Source organism: Stenella coeruleoalba (genome assembly GCF_951394435.1).
Source record: "Stenella coeruleoalba genome assembly, chromosome: 2".
NCBI lineage: Eukaryota > Metazoa > Chordata > Mammalia > Artiodactyla > Delphinidae > Stenella > Stenella coeruleoalba.
This window is the reverse complement of record NC_137147.1, coordinates 181894412-181920055: the sequence shown is the minus strand read 5'-3', so window position 1 is coordinate 181920055 and position 25644 is coordinate 181894412. Positions and strand designations below refer to the sequence as shown.

Here is a 25644-nt window from a genome sequence, read left to right as displayed (position 1 = left end):
TGGCTCCTGGCTGAATAACTGCAGAGATGGGATTGTCCATCATTGAGAGGGGGAACCACAGGGCTGGACCAGACTGCAGACAGTCTACTTGCAGACACGTGAAGACTGAGATGCCTGCTACGTCCAAATGGAGACACTGGGCAGACGGATGGACGTGCAAATTTAAAGATCAGACGAAAGGTCCGGAAGGAAAAGGGGCCTGGGGGTCCCTGGCACATAAATGGTTTTTAAAGCCAGGGGCTGAAAGAAATCACTTCCAGGGTGTGCGGAGGGAGAAAAGCACTCCAACACTTACAGGACTTGTTATAGGCCCTGAAATATACTTACCTATGGCTACAGATAGGACCTTGAAATAGACATGCTTGCACTCTGCTGATTCTACCTCCCCGTGCAGGGTAAACTACGGACCTGAGAAACGGTCTCTCACTTTCTACAGGATACCAGCACTTGACTCAATCTTCTTTTTGATCCCTACATTCTTTTTTTTTTTTTGAGGTACATGGGCCACTTACACTTATGACCAACCGCCATTTGCCTTAAAAACACAAAAATGTTTTAACTGGAATAAATGGGCCACAACACATTTAAAGCCAACTGCTAGGCTGTGACATCTATTTTCCTTTTGAATACAGTTTCATATGGATACACTCTGTACTCATGTCCTATTGCTGCTGTGAACAAAGGTCCACAAATCTAGTGGCTTCCTAGAACACAAATTCATTATCTTACAGGTCTGGAGGTATCGACAGGAAGGCAAAAATGGGTATTACAGGCCCAAATCAAGGTGCCAGCAGGGCGGCATTCGTCCTGGAGGATCTAGGGAAGAATCCGGTCCTTGCCTGTCCCGGTTTCTAGACACTTCTGGCGTCCCTTGGCTCTCGGCCACATCACTCCCACCCTTGCCTTCACCATCACACCTTTCTGTACCTCTGACCCCCCCGCTTCCCTCTTTCCCATTAATGAGAACCTCGTGACTCCCCTGGTGCCGCCTGATGACCCAAGAGACTCTCGCCGTTTCCAGATCCCTAACTAATCATGAAAAGCTCCCTGTGTCTTTTAAGGTAACATATCCACGGGTTCTGAAGATGAGGACACGACATCACTGCGGGCTGGTGCGAGGCATTAGTCGGCCTACCCCAGACCTTGACGTGGTTCAGCACTGTATAAATTCTGGGGCTAAAACAAATGGTTACATCTACATTTTGAAATATCGGATACCCGATTAATTTATCCTCGTCACTTTAAAATCCATCAGCTTTCTAGAAAAGCCATAAGCCATTATTTTTAGTTGCACTTCTAAATCTCACATCAACTGTAACTGGTGCACGTTATGCTGTCTTTTATAAATGTCAACAAGTCACATTTTCAAAACTATTGCTATTTATAACCAAAAGAATGCCTGCCATTTTATCTGGCTCCATTTTAATTTTTCTAAATCCTATTTCAAAGTTCGGGACACAGAGGAAGTACATTTTAAAGAGAGGAATCGGTGGTACGTGCCCATCAGACGTGGCTTCATCATGGCATCTACTCGTAGCTGAGCATAAAATGCAGCCCAGAACTCACCAGCGGTTCTCGGTTCTTGACCAGACGGATGATTTTCACCGAGTCTTCCTCATCATCAATATCATCAGGCATAGGAGGCAACACGGGATCATAGTTCTTCAGAGCCACAGTATCGTGCACAGAGAGCAAAGCCTACAAAGTCCAAGGGAAGAAGTGTTACAGTAGTTGGACGTGTTTGGCGTTTTACACTTGACCACAGTACGAGGAAAATCAAACTGATGCTCCAGTTCTGCCACAGCAGCCGTAAGAAGGCGACTACTTGGGAAGGAGCCTCTGCAGACGGGGCGAGGGGAAGCTGCAGAGCAACAGAGGCAACCCTACTCGGCCACAGGCTGCGGCAGGCGTCAGCGTAAAGCGTCTGCCAGCGTGAGCGTCCTCCGGTTCATCCGAACAGAAGTGGCAGCTGGGGGGTCGCCGAGGGACTGTTACTTCTGAAAGGAGGGAGAAAAAGGAGGCTACAGATAGACTGCCAACGGGCTGGCAGGTGTCAGGCAACGACGCATGTCTTTTTTTTCTTTCCTTCTGTTAGCAGAAAACACAGAAAGAACTGCTCAATACAGCTGACTAGCTTTCATTCTTCTGTGATTTTTCTCACTTTTAAATTTTTGATGTAATAGCCGACTGTGTGTATAAAAGAATAAAATAAAAGTATTTCTAGTCATGACGGCTGTGGTGGTGAAACTCCACAAGACGGTCATATTGTCATTAGAGACCAAAGATGAGAATAACGTGACATGTCACTATATTGGGGGTGGGTGGGTCTAGACTTTTAACCAATTTGTTCCCTAATCGGCAGCACCAGGATGCACCGATTACTCCAGCCAGAGCCTTGAAATCCCCCTTACCTACACCCCATCCTGTTAAATCTGCTTCCACAGTGTAAGCTAACATGTTATCTTCCCTCCAGTCCAGAGCAGACGGTGGCCAACTGTGCCACCTGTTTTCGTAAGGGAAGCTTTCCTGGAACACAGCCATGCCTGTCCACTGATGTGTGCCTCATGGCGCCTGCCATGCTACAGTGAGAACCTGAGTACAAGCACCAGACATTTTTCCATAAAAAAGCTGGCAGACCCTTGGTCTAGATCATTGATCATCATCTTTCACCTGGAGCATTTTTACCTGCAGCCTTTCAATGGTCCACCTGCATTCACCTTGGGCTCATTTTCAAATTCCTGATTCACAGTGTGTCCAGAGTAATTACTTTTTTTTTTTCCTCCCGTCGCGGAGCACAGGCTGCGGACGCGCAGGCTCAGCGGCCATGGCTCACGGGCCCAGCCGCTCCACAGTATGTGGGATCCTCCCGGACTGGGGCACGAACCCGTGTCCCCTGCATCGCAGGCGGACTCTCAACCACTGCGCCACCAGGGAAGCCCCCAGAGTAATTACTTTGAAACTCAGAGTAACTCACATAAGTGGTCTACTAAGAACTCTCCTACCCACCCACTGGTTTGGGATGAAAAGCAAGTCCTAGTCTTGTATTTTCCCTCCAACTCTGTCTCACACCCACTGTCCTCCTCACTGAGTTTAAATACCTGGCTTCTTTCTCACAGAGGCGTGGCCGAAACATCCAATATAAATGTAGACCCCTGGGTTACGTGATCTCATAGCACCATCTTCTTTGCCTTCATACATGCTCATAATTTTTAACCGTTTCCATTTTTATGTATCCGCTATCTACTGAAACAGAAGCTCCAAGACGGTGAAGAAACGGTACCTAAATTAAGCTTTCTTACTGACTGTAACATATACACGGAAGAGCTCACAATTCATAAGCATACGGCACGAAGAATCTCCAAAAATGAATATGTCCCTGTAAATATCACTCAAACAAGAAACACAACATTAACTGCGCCCCACGGGCCCCTAACATGCTCCTTCCTAGTCACCGTGGCCTCTATTCCGCTGAAGGTGTAGTTTTGCCGCTATTTAAATGCCGCAAAATGGGATCTTCCTTTTTTCCCTGACATTAAGTTAGTGAAGTTCACCCATGCTGTTACTAGTAGCCATTCCTTTTTTCATGGCTGTACAGTACTCCAACATGTACGTATTTCATAGTTTCTTTACCCATTATGCCTCTGAGGGACACTTAGGCTGTTTTCAGCTCCTGGCTATCATAAACAGTGCTGCGGTAAATATTTCATATCAGCTGATGCATACACACACAAATCTGGGTTAAGTATACTTAAGGGTGGAAGTCTAGGTCATTCAACACAGGCAGACGAGACCAAGTGGTCGTTCCAGCTCCTCTCCCCGCAACAGCTTATGTGAGTTCTAGCTGCATCAAGGGATCCACCAATTCACAGTAGTTTAACTTTGGCCATTCTGAGTATACAGTGTTATCTTCTCGTGGTTGAAATTTCACCTTTCTTATAACTCATGATATCTTTTTTCTTTGCTGTTCAAATGAAAGCATGTCTTTTTATAAACGTTTTTCTCCAGCCAGTATATCTCTAATTGCACTTAAGAAACAGAATTAAAAAAGAAAAAGTCTGTATTTCATCTTGTGCCAAGTTAAAAGAATATCCAGTAGCTTCCACTTCCTGTTTTAGGCTGTTATTACCATTACTTTATGTTCTCTTGGTATAAAAATATGCTTTAAAAAAATCCCAAACTAACACATAAACAAGCAACACAGGTACCAGCATATCCTTATAAACATAAACACGACCGACGCTCCCAAGTCAGGGAAGACAGGAATGGCATCTCGGGGTGGCTGATTCACGGATGGTGGCAGGCAGTGCAAGAATGTTTCTGGAAAACCGTCAGTCCTGGTTTTCAGCACAGGAGAACCTCTCATTTCACGGTGCACGTTCCACAATATTACAAAACCACCACCTTGTCTACTTGATTAAAACCAGGGGAAAGGGACAATGTTCCTGGGGAGCGACAAGGCACAGAAGCGCCCTGGGGCCCCACACGGCCAGCGGGCCCAGCCCCGCGGTCTGACCGGAGGCCTGGGACCCGCTGCCAGATGCTGCCCTCTGCAGACGCAGCAAGGGTTTCATGGACTTCAGGAGCGCGTGTCCCCGGCGCGGATAACACACTCTACGATGATCGGGTGGGGGAAGTGAGCTCCTCTGAATCGTGCGTGGGATCGGTTCCAGACTCAGTGGAACGGCCGTCCTCTCCAGGGCCTGGACCTCAGGTGACCGGCTGAACGGCGAAGGGTCTTCCTCTCTTGTCGGTGCAGTTTCTCAGCCTCCTGCTGCTGCTTCTGCTGTTCTAACTCCTTTCATGTAAATGTCAATTGTTTGCTGCCAACCGTGGTGTCCGATACACCTAATGTCCCATTTTTCGCTTGGAGTTTCAACAGGTCTTCGAGGGTTTTATTCATCACGATACCTTCTTTCGTGAAATGCCTGTTCAAGATCCTTGCACATTGTTCTGTTCCATCTGTCTTTGTCTTCTTGACCTGTAAGAGTTCTTTATAACACGCTGGATCCAAGCCTTTGTCGGCTACAGGTGCCACAAACGCCTTCTCCCACTTGGTAGCTCTCACTTCCTCATTAGTGTTCTCTGATCAAAAAAGGGTCCAAATGAATGAACCCAATAATATTTTTTTCCTGTATGGTTGGTGCTTTTCTTGGTAGCCAACAAAGTTTCAAAGGGACAGAATGAAGAGCATCATCAGATGATAAAATATTATCTGAAGGTATAATAGCTGCAAAGTTTTGACAACTGATGAGAAACACAGTCTGAAGATTCAGGAACTCCAATGGATCCTTTAGGAAGCAGGAACAATAAAAATTAACCCACGCTTACATACATCATAGTGAAATGACAGAATGCCAGAGACAGAAAGTAGTTCTTAAAAATATCAGAGAGAAAAACACAGATCATCAGGAAGGAAAGAAAAAAAGGTAATTGAGAACTGACTGATCAAGCAGCAAGACCACTGAAGAGAGTTAAAACACCTTGAAAGCGCTTAGGAAGAAAAGAACAGTCAGCCCAGAATTGTGTATCCAGCAAAAGTACAGCTCAAGAATGAGGATGAGGGGCTTCCCTGGTGGCGCAGGGGTTGAGAGTCCGCCTGCTGATGCAGGGGACACGGGTTCGTGCCCCGGTCCGGGAAGATCCCACATGCTGCAGAGCGGCTGGGCCCGTGAGCCATGGCCGCTGAGCCTGCGCGTCCGGAGCCTGTGCTCCGCGACGGGAGAGGCCACAGCAGTGAGAGGCCCGCGTACCGCAAAAAAAAGAAAAAAATGAGGATGAGAACCAAGGTGAAGTTAACAGGGACCCACTGGAGAAAACTTAAAAAAAAAAAAAAAGATAATGAAGCAATGGTTTTTGAAGACACTGGACATGATGAGACAAGGAAAGACAGTGACCACTGAGACATAGGAAACAACTGCGAACCCTAAGACTGCCCCAAGCTTCCTGTCTAGAGCGAATTTCCCGCTATGTCGGGGGAGAAGGAACCCAGGACAGCAGAGCTGGGAACCTAGGGAGATCAAGGGGCTAACGTTCTCAGGGAAGGGATGAGAATGGAGAGAGCTGCACAGACACAGAGCTCCTTGAGTCCTTAGCCAAGGCTCGCATACGGAACAACTGCCAGGAAGGATTAGAGCAGTAGTTGGGAACTGAGAGCAATTTTACTCCCCGGGAGCCATATGGCTGTCTGGGGACATTTTTGGTTTGTAACAATTCAAGGGATGCTACTGCTGTCTAGTGCACAGAGGCCAGAGATGCTCCGAGGTATCTGATACCACAGCAGACAGTCCCCTCCCCTCCGCCAAGTAAGTATCCAGTCCTCAAATGTAAATAGTTCCAAGGTTGAGAAGCCCTGCATTACAGGAAACAATCCCCGAGGCTTGCACAGGGCAGGAATAGCTCCTGTTCCCACCAGTTACAAGGAAAAGCCTCACCACTCACAGGGCATTGAGGAGAGTTAACAGAGAGGTACTTTCTTAATAGCAGGAAATAATTAGCCCAAGATTACATGCTGCTAAGATCTCACCTAACAAAGCTTAAAAGCAAGCCTCCAAATAACTTAATTGTGTAATTTAAACTCAAGAATATTATCTATAAATATATAAAAATATCCAGCATCAAAAAAAGTCAAGTCACAATGACTGACAGTCAATCAACGATTACTAGGCATGTACAAAATCAGCAACTACTATGCACAATGATGAGAAATATAAAACAAGACCCTGAAAAGTTAGATGACAGAATTATGTAGAACCAAATCCTGAAATTACAGAAAGATCACAGAAAAGGAAATTAACCGTTACTACTAATTCCAAATGTTCAAAAAGCCAGAAGAAGGGCTGAACAGCAGACTTGGAATATACAAAGAAGATTCAAACCAAGCTCCTACAGATAAAAGGTGAAAATACATTTCATTCAGTACACTGAATAAGATTAACACTTGTAGGCAAAGCAATAAAACTACTGAAACACATGAAACACAAAGAGAAAATATAATGAAAAATTATGAACATTTATTGAGCTGTGGGACTTCAATGGTCTATTATATGCACCGAACTGGCATCTCCAGAGACAGGAGAGGTGTTAAAAAAAATCTGAAGAAATATGGCAGAAAATATTCCAAATTTGATGGAAACAAAAAAGTCCATATGTTTAAGAAGCTCAATGTATCCAAGCACAATAAACAGAAAAGACATAACACCAAACTGCTTACAACCAGTGAAAAGGGGACTATCTTAAAATCAGCCAAAAAAAAGCACACCACAAGACAATGGAGCACATCTTTAAAATACTCAAGGAAAACTACTGGCAGCCTAAAATTCTATACCCAGCAAAAATACCTTTTAAAAAGAAGGAATACTGAAGACTTTGTAAAGACATACAAAAGCTGAAGGAATTCATCACCAGCGGACTTGCATTACCAAAAATGTTGTAAGAAGTTCTTTCAGACAAGAGGAATGACTGCAGATGGGAACACAGAAGAGCGCCAGAAATGGCTGTTACCTGTGCGCCTAGCGTAACTATGTTGCACACGGTAAGAACAACAGGGAATGCTAATGAATGTATTTCATAATAAAGTGAATATTACAGTCGATAGGCATTGTTAGAACACCAGCTATTACTTTTCCTCCTTAGCTCTGTACTTTCATATCTGGATTCCAAAATAAATAATTTACAGATATCAAGTTCATTATTTTTAACAGCTTTGCTTTATAAATAGTTTTGGTTAGCAACATTTTTCTTTTAGACAACTAAAAGTAACTTTGTGTTCCTTTTTCCTGTTTTAACTGCAGCAACTTCACTATACAGACATTCTTTCAGGAGGCAGTACCTAAATGAAAATTGTGTTTCCATATGCCACCGATCACAGCTGATGGGTTTACCTGTCGCTTAGAGGAATCTACAGGAAATTGAACACTGGGCTTTGTAACGCATCGGGCTCCCAAGCTCTCCCTGCCTCAGACCCCCTGGAGTCAACTCTATGCTCTAAATATCTGTCAGACCCTTAGAATTAAGTGTCTGACTCATAAGGATGAGTAACGCTGATTTATTCTTCCAGAAGGAAGCTTAACTTTGCCATTTATTATGCTTTAATGAAGTCTCATCCACTCCGCATGCCCGGGCAGTGAGTAATTTCTGGTAAGTGAATGTTTTGGAAAGCTGAAAAATTACAACACATCTTTCTATTTTATTGCCTTTTAAAAAATCTACCAAATTTTCCCTGACTTCCTAAATTATAATACCATGTTCTAGAGATGATGTCACCTCACTTTTATCAAAAATGAGCCGCTGAATGACAACTCAGAGAGGACGATTTGCCTTTAATGTGGCAATGTGATGCCTAGGAGTGGTTTTTATTGATTGATGATTCTCTTTGCTTTCCCCGGAAACAAAGTCTCTGTAGAGACCAACGACCCTTCCGCAGTGCCCCCTAAATGGCCCGTGCTCCTCCCCTACTGCAGCAAGCTTCAGAGTCTGTTACATCTACGCAGGCCTCTTGTGACTCTATCATTACCTTTTTCTCACCATGTGGTTTCTTTTATACTTTGTTATTTTTCCTGGACTGTAAGATTTGGACAATAAGACTGGATTTTGTAGACATTATTGAGTAATAATAATTATTTTTTTTGTATATGGCTACTGACCAATTCAAAGTTTTAAGGACTGGGTGTATTCCAATACAGTAAGTAGTGCATCCTATTACCCTACTTATAATGGAAAAAAATGTATATGTAATATTTCTGTACACAAAAAGGAATGAAAGGTAATGCAGCCAATGAAGAGTAGTCATCCCTAAAGATATATGAACACACAATTCACAGAAGAAATAAAAAGCCACTAAGCATATGAAAGCAATGCTCATCTTCACTAATAAAGCAACAAGGATAGGGACTTCTATTTTAAAATTTAGATTCAAAACACAGTTATGTATTATCCAAAATTCTTTTCTGTTTAATTTCAAAAGTTTTTATCAAGTCACTTTGTAAAAGGTAAAAATTAAAGTCAGAGTAATAAACTATCACATCTTATTAAAGACAATATCATAAATCAGTTATAAAGGTAAGTTATTCCTTCCAACCTCATGTATGGATTTTTTTTTTAACTTTTCGTGTGTGTGTGTGTCCATCTGCCCCTGAGGCTGTAAATGCTTTTACTCTATCCCATGATTATGGTTCAATTTTTACACTTCCATCTTTAATCTACTTGGAATTCAGTCTAGTAGAGGTCTTTCTTATTTTTCCCCAAATAATTAACCAGCTGTCCCAACGCCTCATACTGAATTTACATCCAATCCCACCCATCCCCCACTTCCTTGTCTCCATCCTCACATCCTTCGTTAGGACCACAGTCACGCTGCACCCAAATTATTTCTCCAGGCTCCCAGCTGCTCTTCCCACCCGGGAACTGCTGTGCATACCACACACAGAGTGATGGCATCGCCTGCTTATTTAAATCCTTCCAATGACTTTCTACTGCTCTCAGGATGGAATTCAAACTTTTTCATATGCTCGCAAGTAGAGTGGCCATATAATTTATCATCTAAATAAGGAAGCCACTGAAATTAAAAGGGAGGCTATTAATATTAACCACACTGGAGCTACAGGCAAACAGCAGGCCGTCCTGGGTAACCAGGAGGTCGGCCCCGACTCACAGCTCTACTGTCCAGCCCCTCCACTCCCTCTTTCACACGCTGCCGCTCAGCCACACTAAGTCTATGTTACGCCTCAAATGTGACAAGTGATTTCCTTTGTAGGACTTCATACCGGAAACCTTCATTTCTCACCTCCCCCGCCGACTCACCCCTCACTCCTCTGCCCCTCTGGTCACCTCACACCAGCCTTCAGGCGTCACCAGGCACAGACCATCTCCTCGGCAGTCCTCTTCAACCCGCCCGCACCCAGCCTGGGCGCCAGCTCCGCTCCTATGTGTTCCACACTATTTCTGGGTGTTCCCTCTCTTTATCCCCTATTTCTATCACCTTCATTAATCTTCATGTATCATCATACATCTTCTACAAGTTCCAGCTACAGGGACTGGCAGAGTAGATGCTCAATTTATGTAGGAATGAATGAATGAAGATCCAACTCTGGTGACATTTACAAACTACCAAAGAAAGTTTTTAGTTTTTTTTGCGGTACACGGGCCTCTCACTGTTGTGGCCTCTCCCGTTGCGGAGCACAGGCTCCGGACGCGCAGGCCCAGCGGCCATGGCTCACGGGCCCAGCCGCTCTGCGGCACGTGGGATCTTCCCGGACCGGGGCACGAACCCGCATCCCCTGCATTGGCAGGCGGACTCTCAACCACTGCGCCACCAGGGAAGCCCCCCAAAGAAAGTTTTAATGCTTTTCAAAACGAGTTGTCTACAGAAAGCACGTATTATCATTTCATAGTTGGCTACACACTTGGTTGTATATACCTATGTGTGTTTTTAAAAAAATCATTATTACTTTGCAGGTACATTTCAGGTTTCCTTTCAGTATTGTGAATTAAATATTCTAAATGGAAGGGCAATCTTCAAAAAGTAAATAATTAGTTCCCTTATCCACTAAAATTTAAGGGCAATATTCAAGTTAACACCTTGGAATTACATTTTTCATATTTTAACTGTCAGTTCAATGAACAATTCATGTATACATGTTATATTCTACTGTACCTTGCTTCTGCTCTTAAAAAAAAGAAAAAAGCAAATATTTTCATTTATTCTAAGACAAAAAGGAGTATTTGATCATATTCTGAAATAGCTTAAAACTTATTTGGGGACTGCATTTCTTAAAGTAATTACCTTCAAAAGTGAGATAGTGATGGTTGTTAACATAAATGATTTCAAGGAAAGCAATGTTAAATGTTAGGTCAAACTGGGAAGAAAAGTATTTTCTTCCCAAGACTGGTGAACTAGAAATTGCCATTGTCGACTGTACCGTCGAGTGTCCTCAACGTCAGCCACTTTCCACACGTTATTTCCTGAACATACACCTTTCACGCTGACTTCTCACCATTCCTTAGTCACACTGCTACGTACATGTGAAAACAGACAGAACTGTTTGTCTGAGGTATTTCTGCCATAACGAAGTTTAAGTACTCAATTAAAAGCTGCATCCTATGGTGCTGCATGATGCCATCGTAAAGGGAAGAAAACCCACATTTCTTTCCTTCTGGAGGAGTTTCTCCTTCCTTGCTGTGTTTCTCTCCTGTGTGCTTCCTTTACTGCTCACACAAAACAAAATTCTGATCACCAAACGCGTGACGGGTTTTCTCAACACCAAGCAATTCTGTGACACCACCTGGGCGTCCTACAGTTCAACCCAATTCTGAGGTCACCTTCCCAGAGAGCGCGTCAGCTCCCACAGGTTGGGGGCTCGATCCTTGAGGACTGCCCCCCCCCGACACACTTCAGGCACCAGGCACCACTCCAGGCTGCCACCTGTGCTTCTGACCAACCAGCTGCAGATGTGAGGTTCCAACAACCCCCTGCTTGGGTTCAATTAATTTGCTGGAGTAGGTCACAGGGAAACACTTACAAGTACCGGTTTATTAAAGCATATGATAAAGGACTCAGATGAAGAGATACACACAGGGTAAGGTCTGGAGGGTAGGAGCATCTGTTCCCGTGGAGGTGGGTACATCACCCTCCTGGTACATGGATGTGTCCCCGAGCCTAGAAGCTCTCTGAACATCACACTTTGGGGATTTTAGGGAGGCTTCCTCAAGTGGGCATAATCAATTCTTAACTCCATTTCCAGCCCCTCTCCCCTCTCTGGAGGATGGTGGCAGGGGTGGGGTGAGGCTGAAAATTCCAAGCTTCTAATCGTGGCGTGGTCTTGCTGGTGACCAGCGCCCAGCCAGGGGCGCACCCAGAGGCGCCTCATTAGGACAAAGCTCCCCGTGCTCTAACCACTTAAAAATTTACAAGGGCTGGAGGGGACCTGTGTCAGGGACAGGGTCAAAGACAAAGAAATACAAGTGCAATACACGTTCCCAGTGTTCTTATCACTTAGGAAATTAACTAGGGTTTTATAAGCTTTGGGCCAGGAACCTGGGGCAGACACCAAAATGTACCTATCTTCTCTTATCTCATAACCACCTACGGTCACACACCCCTCTCCGGCCAAATACCAGTTTCCATCCAGTATAACCTCTTTATTATTAGTTGTTCCATTTCAAACACTCTTGAACGGAATACCAAAATCAGATCTTTTGTTTCTGGGGGGTCAGAAACATTCCTCTTTAATTTGTAAAATTGAAACCAAGATAACGCTCTCAAAAATGGAGCTTACCAAGCGCCTCGCGGGTACCCTTGCCATGCTCTGCGCCTCACGGGTACCCTTGCCACGCTCTGATTAACATCAACTTCCCAAGCGCAGTGTAAGGAAACTGAAGGAATTTTCAGAGCATTCACGGATCTCCTCCAAGCTGCTCACTGTCTGTGCACTCCGCCTTCAGCATCAGCGACCTTCCTGCACTAACCAGATCCTTATTCTTCTAGAACTAAAGTATAACCGATTTCCTCTGCACCAGTCAATTCCTCTCATATTATTAATCATAGTTCATTTACCCTTTACAGAAATACATTCATGTACTTTATATCTACTTACATGGTTTAGAAATCACGGTCCATACACGTTCTCTTTTATTTAATACTTTTCCGAATATCAGTTTAAGACCATATATAGCACAGTTCCAAAGGAGATTTTTCAAAGAAGGTAGAAATAATCAGTTTTTCCATCTAGATGGACATTTTCATTCAAAAGTCTATATGTGCTTAACAGAAATCACGACATAACTGATCATTTTGATTACATAATGACTGATCTATAGGTAATTCTGACTCCTGGACAATATTTCACATACAAGCGCAGTAGTATCAAGTATAAAATGTATGGGTCATAGAATTTAATACATTAATGACCTTAGAATTAACAGGAAAATTTCTAAATCACATCGTTGACTAATCACACCTGGAGGAAAAATAAGTGATAAACTTGTAAGAAAAACAGAGACTCGAAATGGATCTGCCAGTATTTTACTGGTATTTACACTGGAAAAATGCTTTGCTCTGTAGAAATGGTACGATGCATTAAAACACAAATTGGCAGAAGAGGGGGCAGGAAATGGGGAGAGGAAGAGGAATGCTAAGACAGTCCCACAGAAAAATAGATACTGTTGTCAAATCCACTGGCACACCGTTAACTAGCCAAGCAAAATGGACCTAAACAAAATCGCTAATAGGTTCTGTATCCTGTATTCTTAACTTCCTTTAAAAGAAAAACGACCTTGAAGCTCCATTATATTTGCCAACTTAAATCCTGAGCTTCCCAACTTAAGTATTTTATAGATTGTCACAACATTATCATGAAAAGCTCAACTCTTTTTCCTTCACAGGATTTGGGCGATTAAAATACTGTGCACTATTTGAAAACACATTTACTTGAAAATTGATGCTCGAAACAGAATTCATCTGAAGGCCCAGAAAGTGGCCCTTTTCGGCTATATTTATTACAGGTGTCACACGTCCTCACCTTCACATTGGGTTTTGACAGTAGTTTCAACAGCTCTCTGATCTCGCTGCTCAATGGCTTGTTCTGAAGCTCCTCCGTCAGCTGCAGGGGAGAGCACATTGACACGAGGGACAGTTAGTAAGAGCAGGGGAGCTCCACGTGCGGCAACTGAGAATCTCTCTTGCTACTTTTTCGGTGATTAAGCACAAGTCAGCAGGAAAGAAAACAGACTATCAATCGCTGCTCTTCTTCTGAGGCTCTTAGTAGCCCTGATCCCAGCCCAGGCTCTCAGCTGAGTACAACTCAAGAAATCACATCGGCTAGATCACCTTCTGATTCACCGCACAGGGGGCAAATCCCAGCACTTCCTCTACGACATGGTCTTTTGCATGCAGACAAAGGACCACCTGGAAAAGGCAGTGGATCAGGCTTTGACATTGTACAAAAGAAAAACACAGAAAAGAGAACTTCTGAACGAGGTGGTGAAATCCACAGAGTTTCTAAACCCCAAGTAGCTTTTGCTGTTTAGAGCTGGGGTAGAAAGAACTAGAATGCCTCTGAAAGAGCAAATGATCGGAAACCTTTATTATGCTCACCTACACAGTCTGTTAAATATAAAATAGGTTAATCATAAAATGACTTATAATAGGTTGACAACTACGCTGCTACCTCAGATGCTGACTGTTCTCTACCAGGATTATAAATTCCCATTGCCAGTTCCAGCTGAAGCTGAAGAAGAAAGGGGTGGAGCTTGGAACCTGCCTTGTGCTCTGCATTAAGAGGCCTCTATCAAAATCTCAATCTTAGGCTATAAGAAGGATCATATCATTTTCATACGAAGAAAAGCAAGAGTCACATAGAAAAAAGATTAGAATTATGAAAAAATACAGCACAGAATGCAAAATATGTACATATACTTTCATTTAAAAACCCTTCTCGGGCTTCCCTGGTGGCGCAGTGGTTGAGAGTCCACCTGCCGATGCAGGGGACACGGGTTCGTGCCCCGGTCCGGGAAGATCCCACATGCTGCGGAGCGGCTGTGCCCGTGAGCCATGGCCGCTGAGCCTGCGCGTCCGGAGCCTGTGCTCCGCAACGGGAGAGGCCGCAGCGGTGAGAGGCCCGCGTACCGCAAAAAAAAAAAAAAACCAAAACAACAACAACAACAAAAAAAACCCTTCTCAAAACACTGCATGAAAGTTCCATTTGCCCCTACTATAGTTTCTAACAAACCAAAAATAATTGCTCTTATCTCTGGAAAGGACTTTTCTCTAAACGAGGGGTGTAATATAAATTATACACAAAAAATAAAACCAGATAAAATTGATATATTCACTGACTACACTTCAAAAAGTGCTTTTCCTTTCTCAAGGTAACATTTTTTTACAGAATTTTTAACTTACAAAAAGACACAAAAGGCTCTTTGCACTCTTGAATCAAACATTTAAATATATTGCTCTGATGAATTACAAAATGCTAAGTTTATATTTACATAAAAATCTCTAATTAAAAAAATGCAATATTGTTGTAACATGACTGGGCCTTCATTACATTGGTTTATAAATAAATATTTCCCCAAACCCTCAACAATAAATGTTCTAAAACCGGTTTTCAAGGCTCTCTCAATCGTCAAGTGTTTTGGTTCTGCAACACAGAGGTAAAAGCTCCTTCACAAAACATGTATATTGCAACATCCTTGTAATCTCTGTAGAAATGGAAGGAAAAAATGGGGACTAAACAGGGAACACACAACTTGGAGATACATTACACATGCTTTATTTTCTAAACTAGAATACACGGTATTATCAAAGAAAATCAACCCTTGAAGATGGTCGGTTTTTCTCATTATACCTACAGCTCTAAAATCTTACTAAGCGGAACTATAGTTTGTTTCATTGTAATAACGTAAAAGATTAAAAAACAACAGAGAGGCTGTAGGGTGTCACTAAAAGCAGCCTCCACGCCACATGCATTTCTTGCCCAGCTTAGTGTCCCCTGTAGTTCATCCAGGTCTGTGCTCAGCTCATCTGAGTCCAGAAGTCAACGGGAGAAACAGCGAGTTACTTCCCTGACCCAGATTTCAAATAAAATTACAGCTACGGGAAATTAACTACTCCATCAATGCCAGCTGCTGCTCAAATTTATTTTTCGGTTATGAAGGTAATTTGGAAAGGTCTAATACCCATAAATCTCTACTATGCTTTACAATCCACTTAAAAAACAACCCTGACTTTTTATGTATTTCGTCCGCCTCATTCCTATGCCAGCGTCTGTCAGTTTCAAGACTGGCAGCGACACAGCCGTCTTGTCTCTATTTCTCCAAAGCTTTTCTCTTGCCTGGGACTTTCTCGGACTCTAACAGCTGATAGCATCTCTCCCCACAGAGGCACAGACTAAAATTTCTATTTCGTAATTACCAAGGCAGGACAAGAGGGTTATCTCCATGCAAAATCTTTAGGACAGGAAAGTGAAAAAAATCAGCCTAGTGTCAGCGTCAACTCAGGGATGACAGGCCTTTCGGAGACATCTGCAACTTCTTCCGGTTTTCACTCCTAGGATCACACGTCTCTGTCTGCACTAGGGTGAGCCCTGCCCCCAAGAGGCCGCGAAGGACAAGTACCCCTGAGCTCAGAAAGGCACACTTACGTCACCAGCTAAGGCTGCCGCACCCTGGAGGATGGGCGTGGGATTCTGCTTCTCGTAGTAGTGAAGTTTCTCGTGAATCTGGAAGGAAAGCAAATGCACGTAAGCTCACCTGCCAGCAAGCAGCCTGAGACATTCAACTACTTGGATCGTTTCACCAGCAACCGATCTACTGAACACTCTAAACACGTTTCTGTAAACCTACAGATGACGAAGAGGCGCGCCTAGTTCACCTACTGCCGTGCTTTCACCAGCAACCGATCTACTGAACACTCTAAACACGTTTCTGTAAACCTACAGATGACGAAGAGGCGGGCCTAGTTCACCTACTGCCGCTTCAGTGTTTGTAACAAGAACTCAAACGGGGGGTGGGACCATCATTAAATAGAACCCACGCAAAAGCTAACCTGTGTTCCCCAAACAAACATTAGCTTTATAAAACCTTTAATTTGTAAAACATAATTGCTTCAATACTTCGAGCGGTGGTTGTAGGTTATATACCTGCTAAAAACACAAGTTATGATTAAAGCAAAGCAAGAAGCTGGCAGCCGTGTTCTGACAATTTGGTGTGTAATAACCACCCAGAGCAAAGAACCAGGTGTCCTGCAGACCGAGGGCCAGCGCTCCCGGAAGACCTCACGGAGCACACAGCTCCCTTCGCTTCTCGCTTTTCCTTTCTTCCAAATAGTCAGCTTCCCCCCACCCATTCAAATTTCTACAGAAAAGGGATTTCTCAAAACTAGAGACATCTCTCCTAACTATTCAGCTTCAATTTTTCATTTTGTAAAACAGTAAAATTCTATTAATACAAGATAATTTTGTCCGTTTCCCATCACCATGACCAAAGAAACACAAAGGCAAGAATACATTTCAATGCATCAGAAGACTAACTGAGTTCATTTAAAAAACCTAGAATGATAGCTAAGAATGAGGGGAGCTTTGACAAATTTGTAACTGTTGGCACCTAGTTTAATCGATTTCAGCTCTTACACAGAGGCCCTTAAATTTTTTTTTGAATTATATATTTTTATACAGCAGGTTCTTATTAGTTATCTATTTTATACAAATTAGTGTATATATGTCAACCCCAATCTCCCAGTTCATCCCCTCCACACCCGTTTCCCCCCTTGGGTACCATATGTTTGTTTTCTACATCTGTGTCTCTATCGTTGCCTTGCAAACCGGTTCATTTACACCATTTTTCTACATTCCACATATATGCATTAATATACGATATTTGTTTTTCTCTTTCTTACTTCACTCTGTATGACAGTCTCTAGGTCCATCCACACCTCTACAAATGACCCAATTTCGCTTCTTTTTATGGCTGAGTAATATTCCACTGTATATATGTGCCACATCTTCTTTATCCATTCGTCTGTTGATGGGCATGCAGGTTGCTTCCATGACCTGGCTATTCTAAATAGTGCTGCAATGAACATTGGGATACATGTGTCTTTTTGATTTATGGTTTTCTCTGGGTATATGCCCAGTAGTGGGATTGCTGGATCATATGGTAATTTTATTTTTGTTTTTTAAGGAACCTCCATACTGTTCTCCATAGGAGCTGTATCAATTTACATTCCCACCAACAGTGCAAGAGGGTTCCCTTTTCTCCCCACCCTCTCCAGCATTTATTGTTTGTAGATTTTCTGATGATGCCCATTCTAACAGGTGTGAGGTGATACTTCATTGTAGTTTTGATTTGCATTTCTCTAACGATTAGTGATACTGAGGAGCTTTTAGGTGCCTCTTGGCCATCTGTATGTCTTCTTTGGAGATCTGGAGATTAATCCTTTGTCCGCTGATTCGTTTGCAAATATTTTCTCCCATTCTGAGAGTTGTCTTTCCTCTCGTCTTGTTTAAAGTTTCCTTTGCTGTGCAAAAGCTTTTAAGTTTCATTAGGTCCCATTTGTTTATTTTTGTTTTTATTTCCATTACTCTAGGAGGGGTGTTAAAAAAGATCTTGCTGTGATTTATGTCAAAGAGTGTTCTTCCTATGTTTTCCTCTAACAGTTTTATAGTGTCCAGTCTTACATTTAGGTCTTTAACCCATTTTGAGTTTATTTTTGTGTACGGTGTTAGGTAGTGCTCTAATTTCATTCTTTTACATGTAGCTGTCCAGTTTTCCCAGAACCACTTACTGAAGAGGCTGTCTTTTTTCCATTGTATATTCTTGCCTCCTTTATCAAAAATAAGGTGACCATATGTGTGTGGGTTTACCTCCGGGCTCTCTCTCTTGTCCCACTGATCTATATTTTTGTTTTTGTGCCAGTACCATATTGTCTTGATTACTGTAGCTTTGTAGTATAGTCTGAAGTCAGGAAGTCTGATTCCCTGCATCTACTGAGATGATATCATTTTTATTCTTCAATTTGTTAATATGGTGTATCACACTGATTGATTTGCACATATTGAAGAATCTTTGCATCCCTGGGATAAATCCCACTTGATTGTGTATGATGCTAAATTTAACGTGTTGTGGGATTCTGTTTGTTAGTATTTTGTTGAGGATTTTTGCATCTATATTTATCAGTGATAATGGCCTGTAATTTTCTTTTTTTGTAGTATTTTTGTCTGGTTTTGGTATCAAGGTGATGGTGGCCTCAGAGAATGAGTTTGGGAGTCCCTTCCTCTGCAATTTTTTAGAAGAGTTTGAGAAGGATGGGTGTTAGCTCTTCTCCAAATGTTTGATAGAATTCACCTGTGAAGCCATCTGGTCCTGGACTTTTGTTTCTTGGAAGATTTTTAATCACAGTTTCAATTTCATTACTTGTGATTAGTCTGTTCATATTTCCTATTTCTTCCTGGTTCAGTCTTGGAAGGTTCTAAGAATTTGTCCATTTCTTCCAGGTTGTCCTGTTTATTGGCATACAGTTGCTTGTAGTAGTCTCTTAGGATGCTCTGTATTTCTGTGGTGTCTGTTGTAATTTCCCCTTTTTCATTTCTAATTTTATTGATTTGAGTCCTCTCCGTTTCTTGATGAGTCTGGCTAAAGGTTTATCAATTTTGTTTATCTCCTCAAAGAACCCGTGTTTAGTTTTATTTATCTTTGCTATTGTTTTCTTTGTTTCTATTTCATTTATTTCTGCTCTCATCTTTACGATTTCTTTCCTTCTACTAACTTTGGGTTTTGTTCTTTCTCTAGTTCCTTTAGGTGTAAGCTTACATTGTTTGACATTTTTCTTGGTTCTTGACGTAGGATTGTATTGCTATAAACTTCCTTCTTAGAACTGCTTTTGCTGCATCCCATAGGTTTTGGATCGTTGTGTTTTTGCTGTCATTTGCCTCTAGGCATTTTTTGATTTCCTCTTTGATTTCTTCAGTGATCTCTTCGTTATTTAGTAACGTATTCTTTAGCCTCCCTGTGTTTGTGTTTTTACGGTTTTTTTCCCCCTGTAAATTTCAAATCTCATAGCATTGTGGTCCGAAAAAATGCTTGATATGATCTCAATTCTCTTAAATTTACCGAGGCATGATTTGTGACCCAAGATGTGATCTATCCCAAAGAATGTTCCGTGTGCACTTGAGAAGAAATGTAATCTGTTGTCTTCAGATGGAATATCCTATAAATACCAATTAAATCTATCTGGTCTATTGTGTCATTTAAAGCTTGTGTTTCCTTATTAATTTTCTGTCTGGATGATCTGTCCATTGGTGTGAGTGAGGTGTTAACGTCCCGCACTATTATTGTGTTACTGTCGATTTCCTCTTTTATAGCTGTTAGCAGTTGCCTTATGTATTGAGGTGCTCCTATGTTGGGTGCACATATATTTATAATTGTTATGTCTTCTTCTTGGATTGATCCCTTGATCATTATGTCCTTCCCTGTTCCTTGTAACATACTTTATTTTAAAGTCTACTTTATCTGATATGAGTATTGCTACTCCAGCTTTCTTTTGATTTCCGTTTGCATGGAATATCTTTTTCCATCCCCTCCCTTTCAGTCTGTATGTGTCCCTAGGTCTGAAGTGGGTCTCTTGTGGACAGCATGTATATGGGTCTTGCTTTTGTATCCATTCAGCGAGACTGTGTCTTTTGGTTGGAGCATTTAATCCATTCACATTTAAGGTAATTATTAATATGTATGTTCCTATTCCCATTTTCTTAATTGTTTTGGGTTTGTTTTTGTAGGTCCTTTTCTTCTCTTGTGTTTCCCACTTAAGGAAGTTCCTTTAGCATTTCTTGTAGAGCTGGTTTGGTGGTGCTGAATTCTCTCTTAGTTTTTGCTTGTTTGTAAAGCTTTTGATTTCTCTACTGAATCTGAATGAGATCCTTGCCGGGTAGAGTAATCTTGGTTGTAGGTTCTTCCCTTTCATCACTTTAAATATATCCTGCCACTCCCTTCTGGCTTGTAGAGTTTCTGCTGACAAATCAGCTGTTAACCTTTTGGGAGTTCCCTTGTATGTTGTTTGTCGTTTTCCCCTTGTTGCTTTTAACAATTTTTCTTTGTCTTTAATTTTTGTCAATTTGATTACTATGTGTCTCGGTGTGTTTCTCCTTGGGTTTATCCTGCCTGGGACTCTGCACTTCCTGGACTTGGGTGGCTATTTCATTTCCCATGGTAGGGAAGTTTTCGACTATAATCTCTTCAAATATTTTCTCAGGTCCTCTCTCTCTCTCTTCTCTTTCTGGGACCCCTATAATAAGAATGTTGGTGCATTTAATGTTGTCCCAGAGGTCTCTTAGGTTGTCTGCATTTCCTTTCATTCTTTTTTCTTTATTCTGTTCCATGGCAGTGAATTCCACCATCCTGTCTTCCAGGTCACTTATCCGTTTTTCTGCCTCAGTTATTCTGCTATTGATTCCTTCTAATGTATTTTTCATTTCAGATATTGTATTATTCATCTGTTTGTTTTTTCTTTAATTCTTCTAGGTGTTTCTCCTTTAATTCTTCTGGGTCTTTGTTAGACATTTCTTGCATCTTCTTGATCTTTGCCTTCATTCTTTTTCTGAGGTCCTGGCTCATCTTCACTATCATTATTCTGAATTCTTTTTCTGGAAGGCTGCCTAGCTCCACTTCATTTAGTTTTTTCTCTGGGGTTTTATCTTGTTCCTTCATCTGGTACTTAGTCCTTTGCCTTCATTTTGTCTATCTTTCTGTGAATGTGGTTTTCCTTCAACAGGCTGCAGGATTGTAGTTCTTCTTGCTTCTGCTGTCTGCCCTCTGGTGGATGAGGCTATCTAAGAGGCTTGTGCAAGCTTCCTGATGGGAGGGACTGGTGGTGGGTAGAGCTGGGTGTTGCTATGGTGGGCAGAGCTCAGTAAAACTTTAATCCATTTGTCTGTTGATGGGTGGGGCTGGGTTACCTCCCTGTTGGTTGTTTGGCCTGAGGCGACCCAACACTGGAGCCTACCTGGGCTCTTTGGTGGGGCTAATGACAGACTCTGGGAGGGCTCACACCAAGGAGTACTTCCCAGAACTGCTGCTGCCAGTGTTCTTGTCCTCATGGTGAGACACAGCCACCCCCCGCCTCTGCAGGAGACCCTCCAACACTAGCAGGTAGGTCTGGTTCAGTCTCCTATGGGGTCACTGCTCCTTCCCCTGGGTCCCGAGGTGCACACTAGTTTGTGTGTGCCCTCCAAGAGTTGAGTCTCTGTTTCCCCCAGTCTTGTCAAAGTCCTGCAATCAAATCCCACTAGCCTTCAAAGTCTGATTCTCTGGGAATTCCTCCTCCCGTTGCCGGACCCCCAGGTTGGGAAGCCTGACGTGGGGCTCAGAACCTTCACTCCAGTGGGTGGACTTCTGTGGTATAACTGTTCTCCAGTCTGTGAGTCACCCACCCAGTGGTTATGGGATTTGATTTTATTGTGATTGTGCCCCTCCTACCGTCCCACTGTGGCTTCTCCTTTATCTTTGGATGTGGGGTGTCTTTTTTAGTGAGTTCCAGTGTCTTCCTGTTGATGACTGTTCAGCAGTTAGTTGTGATTCCGGCGCTCTCGCAAGAGGGAGTGAGCGCACGTCCTTCTACTCCACCACCTTGAACCAATCTTGGTGCCCTTAAATTTTTATGCTTGAAAACTTACTTTAGCCCCTTCTTATTTCCAGTTGAGGAGATTGCCCCCCACTATATATGAAAAACAGTTGTACCTCATGGTTTCCTGTTTTTAACAGGTATCAAGTAAAATACTCTTTTAATTATGCTCAAAGCTAACCAAACTCTCTTGTAAAATGTCTGGAAGATAGATTTTATTTTGATTAGGCAGATGCTATAGCTAAGAGAGGATTCTATTACCTTTTTGGCAACCTGGTACCTAACGCAAAGCATCAGGGAAAGAGTTTTGACACTTATGATATTACCAGAATGATCAGGGCAACATTTTTACTTAATATCTTGGAAGCTTTCAACATTTATCATATTACGGAAATAAACACATTTTACGGAATACAAGCCATGAAACACGTAACAGTCGATTTGAAGAAGCTAAGAAAATATAATCTAAAATGAAACCAACTGTCCTAAAAGCTAAATTAATTTTGCTTAAATAATTATCAAGAATTAAAAAAAAGAAAAAAGAATTAGGTCACCTGAACATATACTATCATAGAATACTAAACTTACCTGCTCATAAAACTTATCTAACTTTATTGCAACTACCTGTTTAAGTGTCTGCCTTCCTGCAACAATAAGCCCCGAAGCTCATGTGCCTGTCTGTATTACCTCAGCCTAGTTATCAGGACTCTTCATAACATGGTCTTCAATGAGTTTAGTGTTTTAATTCTAAACTCACAAGAACACTAAAAGGTAGATATTACAGATAAACACATACACAGTTAAATAACTGGCTATGGTCCCACAAATGGCAGAGCTGGGATTTAAAACTCAAGCCATCTGGCTTAGCTTCAGGGCACTTAATCACCCCACTGGCCTCTCAGATCTCGTCTGCGTTCTCCACTGACCTCATTCACTGTTGAATGAATATGACAGAAAGGAGGCTGGATAGAGAGGTGACAAATCACAAGGGCTGTTGCCACTGACAACAGGATGATTGACGGTTCCCATCCACCCCTCCCCCCTTGGTTCTTCCCTTCCTATGGTTTCTACTTTTTCTAGATTTATCAAACTACTATAATTATAACCTAAAACTACATGCCCCAATTAAATACGTTATTTCTCCACTTCATTTGCTTCTTCTGAGTGTCTTTTAAAAACAGCTTCCTCTTTCTCCATCATCCTTCCAAGACCCTCACTCAAGGATACAAGAGCCCACCCTCCCCTGCCTGTCCCTGGACTTTGTACTAAATCGAGAATATTTTAAATGTTCTCCTAGAATTTCCAGATGCTGGCAACCCTTTGTCTAGATGTGTTTTACTTCAGTACATAATTTTAAAATTTAAGTTGGTTAGCAAAGTAAAAATTACTCTAAATAATTTTGAACTGTTCACTGTTTCCAAACATCTTGAAATTCTGCTTTTTCCTAGTATTTATAATACTAGGAAGAAAAATTTAAAACCAAACTGATGTAAAAACTCTAATATAAAAGCAGGTAACATGTACAGCCGTGACCCCAAGGTTGCTCAACAGCATGTTCTGACGCTGGACCCATACTCTGCTTGTTCGCTATGCTGAGTCACCAGCTGCGTGGCTCCTGGACCGAGTGCTTGGACCGTGGCTAGTGGGCCTGAGGAACTGTATTTTTAATTTTAATTAATTTAAATTTAAACATCAGTGTGTGGCTAGTGCCTTCTATACTAGATGACATGGCATCGTTTCATGCTATCCACTATGTAATTTCCCTTTACACCCCAGAAAAGTTCACTCTGATAAACAGGTTGGCAAGTTTCCCAGAGGGGTAACGTTCTGGAATCCAAGAGACAAATATATAACCAAAGTCGTGGCTTCCGCAATAAGGCAAACAGCATCCCTCACTAAGTATTATGGATTCGCCAAATGTGCAAAATCTCATTTATTTTAAATAAACGTTTCCCTTTGCAGATCCAACCGCATAATAAAAGTGTACTTCATTTTTTCTCCCTTGAAGAACAAGAAGAGAGTAAAACTGGAAGGAATTGAGGAGAGAAAGGACCTGGGGTAAAAATAAAAGAGTCTGGGGAGAAGGGGAGACTCTGATTACATTAATTTCATGTGATAGAAAAATATGCAATTATTCAAAACCAAGATCCTAAAAAAGAATGGCATGTGCTAAAATGTTTAAAATACACTATGAAGAAAAAAGGACAACTCAAAATGTATATACGTTTATGCTCTATTAAGTAGTGTCCATAAGGGTTTGTTTTCTGTAATTACATTTCTAGTCAGAAGAAGTCAGTTAAAATAAAATTCATTTGTATATGTAATCAAGGCTTATACGAAAGCTATAGGTACCTTCACTTACATTCACATCTTGAAAATAAATGTTCAATTTCTATAAGGAAATCTGGTGCCAGTAATCTAATTTCGGTACACGTACAGTAGAAACTGCCTTAAATGAAGCTTCAAAACAAAAGTATAAATAAAGCTTGACCAATCTCAATGCAATCATTTGTTTTAAACCTCTCAATGATGTGTAGAGGTAAACTGAAAACCACCATCAAGGTTACCTAAATGGTGATATTAAATGAACCAAAGCTGTAAAATCCTTTTGCCTTCTATTATGAGTATTAAAAAGCACAGTGGTTTGACTCTCTGCTGTGTTTGTCATAGTACCCAATCTAGAGATGGCACATGTGCACACACACACACGCACACACACACACACGCACCGCTATCTCCCTCCTTTATTTAAAAGCATGAAGAGGAGGGAATTCGGTATTAAAAGAAGATCCGTGCATCACAATGACAACCTAGCTGAAAATTACACACTATATTGTGTAAAGGTTGCAAAAGTGAAAGTCTTCTAATGGCTGGGACCCTCTTTTAAAAAGAATAATTTAATCTTTCTCCAAAAGGAAAACAAAACAAAACAAAAAAACTTTAGCTCAAGAGAAAAAAAGGGACAAGAAAGAGAAGGGTAAATTTAAAACTGAAAAACAAGAAAACAACGAAGAGCAGAGGCAGTAGTGCTAACTGTATGTCCTCCTCTCCGTCTCCTACTACTCATCTCCCTCTTTGGGCTAATTTTCTTGGCTGACACCTCCAGAAAAAAATTTTATAAAACTGATGAGAGCTGACATTCTTGTTTTGTTCCTGTCTTTAACGTGATAAATTCTGGCTTCACAGCGCCACAGATAAATATTATCTCGTGAAATCAGGACCGATGCATTCTAAATTTATCAAGAGTATTTTTAAAGAATGAATGCTCAATTTCACAAAATGTTTCTCAGTATATACACATTGTGTTTCCTATCTGATCCGTTAATATGCGTGCTCTTTATAAATTTCCAAATACTAACCCATCCAACCCACAATGAACTTCAAGTGTTACGATGTATTTTTCTTCTAATGTGCGGGGAATTCCACTGGCCAATACTTTACTTAGAATTTCTGCATCAATATTCATAATTAAGACTGACATTTCTTTTTGTCCTGCCTTTACTGGGTTTTGATATCAATGTTATACTCATTTCGTT

At 41.7% G+C, this 25644-nt stretch overlaps 1 protein-coding gene across 10 annotated transcripts in view; it reads right to left on the bottom strand.

The window, feature by feature from the left end:
• Nucleotides 1-25644, bottom strand: part of MPP7 (MAGUK p55 scaffold protein 7) — a 250221-nt gene that overhangs the window by 88213 nt on the left and 136364 nt on the right. For 9 of the 10 annotated variants that reach the window (XR_013827385.1, XM_079915242.1, XM_079915244.1 and 6 more), the window contains 3 exons: nucleotides 16137-16214; nucleotides 13515-13595; nucleotides 1567-1698 (listed from right to left, as the gene is read on the bottom strand). Coding sequence is in view for 9 of the 10 variants with exons in the window: in XM_079915242.1 (XP_079771368.1) it covers nucleotides 1567-1698; nucleotides 13515-13595; nucleotides 16137-16214 (291 nt within the window). In the remaining variant the exon portion in view is untranslated. The remainder of the gene's footprint in view (nucleotides 1-1566; nucleotides 1699-13514; nucleotides 13596-16136; nucleotides 16215-25644) is intronic. The other variant, XM_079915249.1, reaches the window with a different exon arrangement.